Raw genomic sequence first — 8,932 nt, 5'->3', positions numbered from 1 at the left:
TTCCAAACAGAAAGTTCCAAAGGAAACGTGACATAGATCTAGTTCTTAAACCATTATTGTAGATTCTTCTTGTAAGCCGAAAGTTGCAAGTAGTAAAGTAAAAATAACGAAGTATCACAAACACAAGGAGAACTGCAGTTGATATGAACCGATAATGTATCCATGCAATTTCACATACTTCCACCTGGTTCACACCCTCCCCCATCCACCCCTGTGCAAAAAATAGGTCTTCATCATAATTCAACAAGAGCCAGACGAGGATTCATGTAGTTAATAGGGATAAGAATTACCTGCATACATCCTAGGTGAGAATGGGAGACTGACTGCTTCTGTAGTACATGCGGTTGATGTTGGTTAGAGTGCTTTTTATGGTCGCAATGTTTTCAGACATGATACCAATGGTTGCAGACACAAATCTAGGACATAAACCAGTGCCATGAGCGAGTTTCAATGGAACATGGGACCCCATGGTCACAAGAGTTGCTCCATCTTCGCCGAGGGCAATGCCATCTTTGGTAGACTCGTCGACAGGGAGGAGGGAGAAACCGGTGGGGTAGGTAAACACCTTACTCTCCTCCATATCATTTGGGATCATGATGTTGTCCATAAGTTTGATGTCGACGGGGGAGTAGACGATGAACGAGCCTGACACATCGTAGCAGCTATTCTGGAGGATGTTCTCCTTGATTTGTGTGACGGGCTGATCAGTCATAGATATATACTTGGGTCAATTGAGTGATATGCAAGATTTATATGGGAAAGTGAGGAATCTTGGAATTGAAACTAGATGTATTTGGTACCTTGACATGAAGTAAGGAGATGGCATCGCCAGGTTGTATGCCACTGGAAACTTGGACTTCCTCTCCCACCACACCACCATTAACTAGCACATCCCACTATGTGAATAACACATGACATGAGTACATGACTAGCCTTGTTGAGAAGTGATTTTTATGTGCCCAGTGTGTTATTGGAGCGCTAGGCGTGCATACCTTTGGGCGCAGCAAGTTGTTCTTGAGCAGATCAAATGTTACCCGAAGTGGCATTGATAGATGGAATGACGCACTCACAAACACAATGGCAGTGTTTCTATTGTTGATATTCCTCTTGTGTGCTATCTTGATATAATCATCTGTACCAATGCTACACATAATGGTCCATGCATCCTCGGGGATGGTAGTGACGCTGCTGGTATAACTCATGAGCAGGTCATCTGCTAGCTTCATGAGGGTCTCCCTCCCCTTTGAGTTGACTGAAACAAACAAATGAAGAAAAGCTTGTTTCTAAAGATATGTTTTCAGAGTTTAAGAAATTGAATAGTTTTAGGTTGCAATTACCGCTTAGAACTCTTTTGGTGACATAGCAGAGTTCTCTCATACGTGCACACTGTCGTGAGATGCTCGTCACAATACGCCTAGCTCCGAACATGAGCCCACTAATACATGGCTGGTAGAGCTCATTGATACCCATATCTTCTACTTGAACATGTTCTATAGCAGTGATCTACCAAAAAAGATTTACGAGAAAATCATACATTGGGTAAGGTGTCGACACCATAGATGGTAGAAGTTCATTACTATCTGGTCCTTTTACCATACCTTGGAGGTGTTGGGACCCATGGTTTGAATTAGTACTCCCGATGGCATTTTGCGACAGTTGGAGAAGGTACCGTCAACTTCGTCCAAAGACACATCGACAATTACCACTTTGCCATTTTGTATCACCCTACAGTACCTGACGAATGTGCATTTCCTAGATGGTACTAGAGATGATGGGAACATCGTCTCAGTTGTCATCTGTTGTTTTCAAGCAACCATAAAGAAGGAAAACAATGAGTAATGAGCCAAACTAATTTCTTGATATGCATGTTTTGCCAACAATATATTTGGTATTGGTTTTGTATGATATATTTGCAATCATGAATAAACATATTTTTCTTAATACATAAAGAAATAAAGCATACATACCAAATACATGGCCCCATTGTAGTGTGCATTAGTAGGCCACTTGTAAACCTTAGTGGTTTTTGCACTATATAGAATTCCAGGACATAATGATGCACAACACTCATGCAGTTATTTAAGACTGAAATCAGCTTGCGTGTGACATGAGATATCATCATTGACAAGAAAAAAACTTTATTTTGTTTTTTCCTCACAAAAATGTTTGTTACAGTTTATATGCAACTTACAGTATCCATGAGATAATCCACAATATTTTTGGCATCCATCATGACAATAGCATTAGCACGAGTAGCCTCGGTCTTGAATCCAATTATACTAGCACTATTGTCTCCACCAAATTTTTCAACATATTTCGTCTTGTTCAATATTTCAAAGGATCCATCAAGGACAGGGACAGACAACCATAGAGGGCTATTTATGTTAGACAAAATGACAAACTCATGCAACGCTTTCTGGACTAGTTCAGTAATCATATCTATGTCATTTTGTAATGCAACAACTATTTTTGCGTATGGGTCAACTTGGGCATAATGGTTTGAGCTTGCATCTTTTTCACCATGCAACCGCAAAATCTGCCAACCAAAGAATACAACATTAGTAATTTGAGGTAATATTTTAAAAAGGATAAAAATTAAGTTGGATACAACCTTTTATAATACTTGGTAACTTAATTATTATAATTGCATAAAGATATCAAAGTTGGGCCATAATCTGTGAGAAAATTTTGTGTTTGCTTCAAACTTAATTGAAAATGCTAAAAGGGCTTGTTTTTCTGACGCACCTCTTGCTTTAACCACTCATTTTGCTCCATTAGCAATCGCATCTCTCTAGAGTGATGATTTTCTGTTGGTAAATCGCTGCAAGTGGGGCAAAGTGCATTCCTCGGTGCCATCTTAAGACTCTTGTTTTCATCCCTCAACATTTCATTCTGCACTTTTAGTCCATAGGTCTCCTCTTTTTCGGTCAGATGCTGAAGTTTGTGCCAAGGTACAAGTACAAAGAATGATTAATAAATTTACAATGCACCTTTCTATTTTAGATCCTATGATGCTACATATATATATTCAGTTTGTAAATAAGAAGTGAAGATATCACAACTTAGTACTATCTGATGGATGCATACTTAATAGTGATCTAAATGATGACCACCTATATCATTGAGATTTCACATGTAAAACTATTTTAAACCAGACCTTCACTTGTGTTCTCTTGTTCTGGAACCAAAACTTGACTTGTTGCATTGCAAGGCCCGTTGACTCACTCAACCTCCTCCTTTGATTTTCATCAGGGTGTTCACATATGCCGAAAAAACTGTTCATTCAGTGGAGAAAATGAAAATTGGGTAGGCACAGTAAGTTCTTAAAACTAACTACATATAGTTGAGTCTTGTAAATTGTTTCCTTTTTCATTGTTTATTGATAGTATACAAGTATGTTATATGGCATTTCAAGTAAATACTTGTTGAGTATAAAGCAGCCATTGGTGATAATTAAAATACACATAATACTCACTCCGATCCAACCTAATTGTCACTAATTTAGTACAACTTTGTACTAAATCAGCAATAATTAATATGAATCTGAGGGAATAAAAAATTATAACTTGAAATTAACCATGTTCTATAGTAGGAACCGGACCCTTCAAGTATATAGCTCTGATGACCAGTGAGCCTCTGCAGGTACTTCTTCTTTGTTTGTGGGGTCTCAATGCCATGTTGGTCATCAGAGGAGCTCCCCCCAAGTCTGCTTCTGTTGCTATTTGATATTCCAAATTCAACATCACGTGCTCGACGGTTCCTTGCCCGTGACCTGTCATTCTAATATTCAAAATGGTACATCCATTTTAGATTTTCACTGGTTTCAAAATACTAATAGCTTCAAAAGTAAACAAGTTACTCCACAAGTTAATTTTGTTATTATACCCCCAAGACACTTAAAATAATGTTTTGTTCATGTTAAAACAAAGTTCTATAACCCAATTGTTGCATTTTTATACTAACCACTTGGGACATAGAGTTGCCTATCTCTTGTTCTATGTGTTTGGACAAAAAGGATACAAACATGGAAACAAATTTCGGATACACTAGGTGGTACATGTTCTATAGAAGAGGCCATTCTAGATACAAGGATCACATGTGTTGGTTTTCAAAATGAACTTCCAATGCTTGTAGGTCCTATTATGAACATAGAATGAATGACTTACAACAGCGGTTCTTGAAAAAAAAAAGTGCCTGAAAATCCAATGGTAATTTATTGAGAAGAATGAGTTACAACTCTAACAATGAAAAGCTACTCCCTCGAATTTTATTTTCCTAGGCTCAAGTCTATTAATATTTCTGGTCAGTTTCACTTCACAACCCCACTGGAAATAATGTCTCGTGGCCACACTGGCATCTGTCTCCAATTAGTTGTTCTCTCCACAAGGTCTACTCATGGTCTCTCTACTAATGAATGTGCATGTGAGCTATTAAAATTGGAAAGCCTCACACAATTAAGCAGTAGAGTTGAGGATTTTGAGAATGTAAAGAAGGATTATGTTGATTAGAATGAATCCATAGTTTTCGATAAACTTGATATAGGTACAAGATTCTATTGAGAGACGGTCCTAAGAACTCGGAGGGAATACTTCTGTATAAGCAGATCTAGGAGAAACATGTTGGAGTCAATATAAAGAAACAACAGCAGTCTATCAATCAAGTAAGGTCGCACTTATCTAAAACTAGATGGATGAATTCCATGATATATTTCAATATTTCCTAACGAATAGCCAAATAAAAGCCATGTGCAAGATCTATTTCAATTTCTCCTGGGAAATAGAAACCATAATGTTCTCATAAATTTCTTCCAACAATAAAATATGATACTAATCTTGGAGTAGCAAGAAAGTGTGAAAGAAAACTTTCAACTAGCCATCATTATAGATGGGGGAAGGAATTATACCGACTGTGTGGTATGCCCATCATGAACTTCGCCAATCTTTCTCGCCATCAACGAGTGGACACCCTCAGCAAGATGATCCACTGCAAGCTTGAGAGAATCCACAACCTATAAACTGTTATAGTGTTTACTCACTCAAGGATGGAGTATTGTTATGTTGTTTCCCCTCGTCTTTTCTTCTACTTATAGATGCCACCTATATGAAGATTTTCTTCTTGGCTCCTAAACTCCGATAGTAGCGCCTGGTGAGAGAGAGAGAGGGAGAGAGAGAATAATTCACTATTCAATTGCTCTTGAATACGACGAATATATAAGAAATCTTTTTCTTCATTTTGGTACACTAAAAAGGCGTCCTATTAATTGCACAGGCGAGATGAGATATATTGTAGTGAGTACAATTAATGCTACCAATTAATAGAGAGAGAGAGAGAGGCGGAGAGAGAAAGCGAGAGAGAGAGAGAGCGACTCACTATTCCATTTCTCTTAAATAAGAGGAATATGGGAAATCTTTTGGTTCACTTCGGTACACTAAAAACATGTCCTATTAATTTCACAGGCTGGATGAGATATATTGTAGGGAGTGCAATTAATGCTACCAATTAAATCCAGGCCTGATTCATACTGAGTGGCTGAATGTCTGGGATATACTCTATTTACTTCATGAGTATACGTATGGCCTTCAATATTTTCACAAAAGCAGGGGGTCTCCAAAAATATACTACTCTAGCCATTCCCCCCTTTCGGCTAGTGGCCAGTCCCTCACTAGCATACTGATGAGTGATATTTTTACACTCATTCACCCTTAGTTTAAATAAAGATATTCGCTCCGATATTTCTACTAATGACTAATGAATGCAAAGGATTCCATAAATTCTCTTTTTGATGTGTTTCCACATGAAATGTGCTAAAAAGGGAAGAAATCATGTGAGAACATGGAAAGGAATGGAAATGAAGGAAGAAGCAATCACCAGGAGGCGCACCAGCTGCCACAGACCAAAAGACGGCGTTCCATATGGGCACCGCGTGGATTCCGAGGCAGCTCGTCTACGAGAACAACTTCTGTAAAGGGGACCCCATCGAAATGTCAACAAAGGAGTGTCGAACGAAGCCAAAATAAAACCATCATCATCCCCTTTCATCAACCTTAGCCGCCGACACTTCCATCTCCATAGCCGCCATCACCACCATAGGCCAACACCATCTACTTCATACTTGTAATCGTGCATCGCATAAGGACTCCATTGTAAGACATATTTGCAATCAATAAATCTTCAAGATGTGTTTTTCAATGTTTACTTGTTGCGATCTAATCTCCATGTATGAATAGTTCGGTACGGTATGGTTTGAGGCATAGGCCATGCAACCCTCTGTATTTGTTGTGGGGGTCAATGGAAGATCTTTGAATTCACAACTTGTATGTGTGAAATAAAATTGTTCCCTAGATGTCTCTTTTCTTGTCCGCGATCTTCATCCTTGCGGGTACCTAGGATCATGGAGATCAAGCAACTGTGAGGCTAAGTGCAGGGAGAACGTGAAGTGTTATTCTGAACACGAGTGATAGAAGGGTTTAGTATGGTAACAAGGATCCAATCCTTGGGGATTCATGAGGTGTAGTCATTTAACGCCCAAAGCTCTTATCTAATATTTATTATCTTAATTATCGTGGCAACCCCGCGCGACGGATAGGGCCTGCGGTAGGACAACTGATTCCTGATGTAGGACTCGTGCCGGTCAAGATGTTATTTGGACGCATCGGCCACTTTGGTTCATAACACATCTCGATGGGTGACTTCCAGCACACAAATTAAGATCATATCTGATCTGAACACAATGCTTGTAAGCATTAAGACCTCATACCCATACCTCTTTTTATTTGAAACATCATTTTCTTGATTGATCCGGTCAAAAGCTGGAATTAATCCTTTAACAAAGCTTGCTAGAGACCATCACTTCAAGCTTTTCCCAAGTGTCAAAGGTACCCGCAGGATGGCTATATAACCAATGCTTTTGCTTTGACGGTAAGTGTCATCCCAAATAATTTCAATTTTTATTTCATCATATGTGAAAGCATTAAATTTAAATATCCCATACATTTCATCGAAGGGTTGTAGTATTGTTATGGATCCTCTGTACCGTTGCCTATAAATTGTTTACCTCGTAGCTTCCTAAGTAAATACGGATTAATTCGAAAAAAAATCCATTTGGTCCTGGTCCTAAAGATGTAAATATTTTCTAAATACGTGGTCCCAAGAGCTTTATTGTCGCGAGTTGATACACATGTTCAAACAGGACCATGGTTTGTTAGGACTGGCAAAATAAATTAGTACATAAAAAATAAACCAAGACTTAGAACAAAGACTAAAAGAGCTTAGCTCCCCAGCAACGACGCTAGATTTGTTTATGTCCTACAGTATCATAAGGTTTAGTTGTAGCCCTTTCAAAGTAATAGTATCAATCCCACATGGAGCACGTGAAATTGTCTTTGCCTCTTGTAGAGATTTACTCGAATGTGCCTCCAAGTAAATTGTTGTCCAAACCAAAAGCGGCATGGAGGTGGAAATATTGCAACGGTGAGTGACTGAAATCTTAAGTGCCGAAAGTAGTAAGAAAGACAAAAGGAGTAAGGATAGTGATGAAATCTGCACTAAGGCTAAGGCGTTCTCAAGGAGTTTGGATTCCCCACTTGTATGTTTGCTATTTAATTATGCCAACACATAATTCTTGGTCCAGATAACTAATACGCTTTACATGCTTTTATAGGTGGGCGGAGCCAAGTACAGGCACATGCATACAGTGTAGCTCCGTATCGCACACGCTACCACCTTTCCTCCCTATGCGGGTGATGGCAACGATGACTAAGGATCCCCGAGTGGTCGTCATAAAGGGGGTCTCCATTGGTCCCCTATCAATGGTCAGGGAAGGAGGGAAATAGCTTATTTCACCGCAATACCTCCTCAACCCACCTTCGCAAAGACGGTAACATCCTTTTCGTACATCAAGGCAGATGTTGAGTGGTTGACTTCACTCGGCATTGGGAAGAATAGTTAACGTAAGCATATGAAAAGAACGTTGTATCTTATCAGTGTTTAGCTCCTACACATACTAGAGTTATTCCATATCCCCTAGAACTTGGGGTATTACTCAGACATAGAGACAACAAGCATCATCAAAGTATTCATGGCAATTGCAGATGAATGATTAGTGTAACACACATATGAATCCACGCTAGGTTTCGGTATGACAACACGGTAAAATTATGAAGATGCGGATGGAGATGATGATGTAGGTTGATGTCGAAGTCTCCTCAATCAGTATGATAGTGTGGTGGTGCCCTTCTACCGATTCCCCGTCCAAATCCATCCCAAAGGTGAGGATTCATGGTTATGGTGTCTATGTTCGTCTTCTCTCAGTTCTAATAATGCAGAGTTAAAAGTAGTCACCAAGGGGAGGCGGCACCATGCGATACTACCACTGCTATGAGCAGGTATGGTCGTACCACACACCATATGGTGTCTATGTTTGGCTAGTTTGTCCCTTGATCGGTGCTTCATATGGTATGTTATTATCTTGTCAATTGACGTAATATTCACTCATAAATGGGTATTTCCCAATTAATGCACCAAATGTCCTTCCCCTCCAGGTACAAGGAGGAGGATACCCGTAGGCTCCAACATCACTAGCAACGACCCCGTCAAAGAATAAGGCATTCAGACAGAGGCCTCGCTACCTCTGACCTAGGGTAGGGGCTAGGCCACTACAAACCTTGGGAGACCAAGCGGAAACTCCGCTCGCATTCAAAAGTGGCAAACTGGACCCAGAGGAACAGAAGGACACAATGGTCTCCACGTCGCCATGTTGGACCGCCTGGGTCGATGTTGGCACTGCCACTAACACCGCAGTGAAAGCTCCGACAAGGCACAACATTGCCCGCACACCTCCGCATGACCCACCAACAGCAACACATAGGCACGCCGTCGCCGAGGGAGGGGAGAGGGGGAGGTGGGTGGCGGGGCGATCGGTAGGGTTTCCTTC

The 8,932-nt window shown here is 40.1% G+C and overlaps 1 protein-coding gene across 1 annotated transcript; it reads right to left on the bottom strand.

The window, feature by feature from the left end:
• Nucleotides 1-301: 301 nt before the first annotated feature.
• LOC123142294 (homeobox-leucine zipper protein TF1-like) lies at nt 302-6,070 on the bottom strand. Its single transcript, XM_044561276.1, has 11 exons — nt 6,044-6,070; nt 3,602-3,780; nt 3,158-3,275; nt 2,746-2,934; nt 2,192-2,536; nt 1,968-2,066; nt 1,599-1,796; nt 1,338-1,503; nt 993-1,252; nt 801-896; nt 302-721 (listed from the first exon to the last, which is right to left on the bottom strand). Exons 1-11 carry the CDS (start codon nt 6,068-6,070, stop codon nt 302-304), a joined length of 2,097 nt encoding a protein of 698 aa, XP_044417211.1.
• Between the last annotated feature and the right edge of the window lie 2,862 nt (nt 6,071-8,932).

The sequence above is a fragment of the Triticum aestivum genome, chromosome 6D (assembly GCF_018294505.1).
Source record: "Triticum aestivum cultivar Chinese Spring chromosome 6D, IWGSC CS RefSeq v2.1, whole genome shotgun sequence".
Classification (NCBI taxonomy): domain Eukaryota; kingdom Viridiplantae; phylum Streptophyta; class Magnoliopsida; order Poales; family Poaceae; genus Triticum; species Triticum aestivum.
Note: the sequence above shows the minus strand (reverse complement) of the source record. Positions and strands in the feature narration are given on the sequence as shown.

Bases quoted from the DNA above. Each gene is read 5' to 3' on its own strand.
- LOC123142294 (XM_044561276.1), bottom strand. From the start codon at position 6,070: ATGGAGATGGAAGTGTCGGCGGCTAAG. The intron at 2,935-3,157 runs GTCTGGTTTAAA...CACAAACTTCAG, and splicing joins ACAAGAGAACACAAGTGAAG to CATCTGACCGAAAAAGAGGA. The intron at 2,067-2,191 runs GTAAGTTGCATA...TAACTGCATGAG, and splicing joins TGGATTATCTCATGGATACT to TGTTGTGCATCATTATGTCC.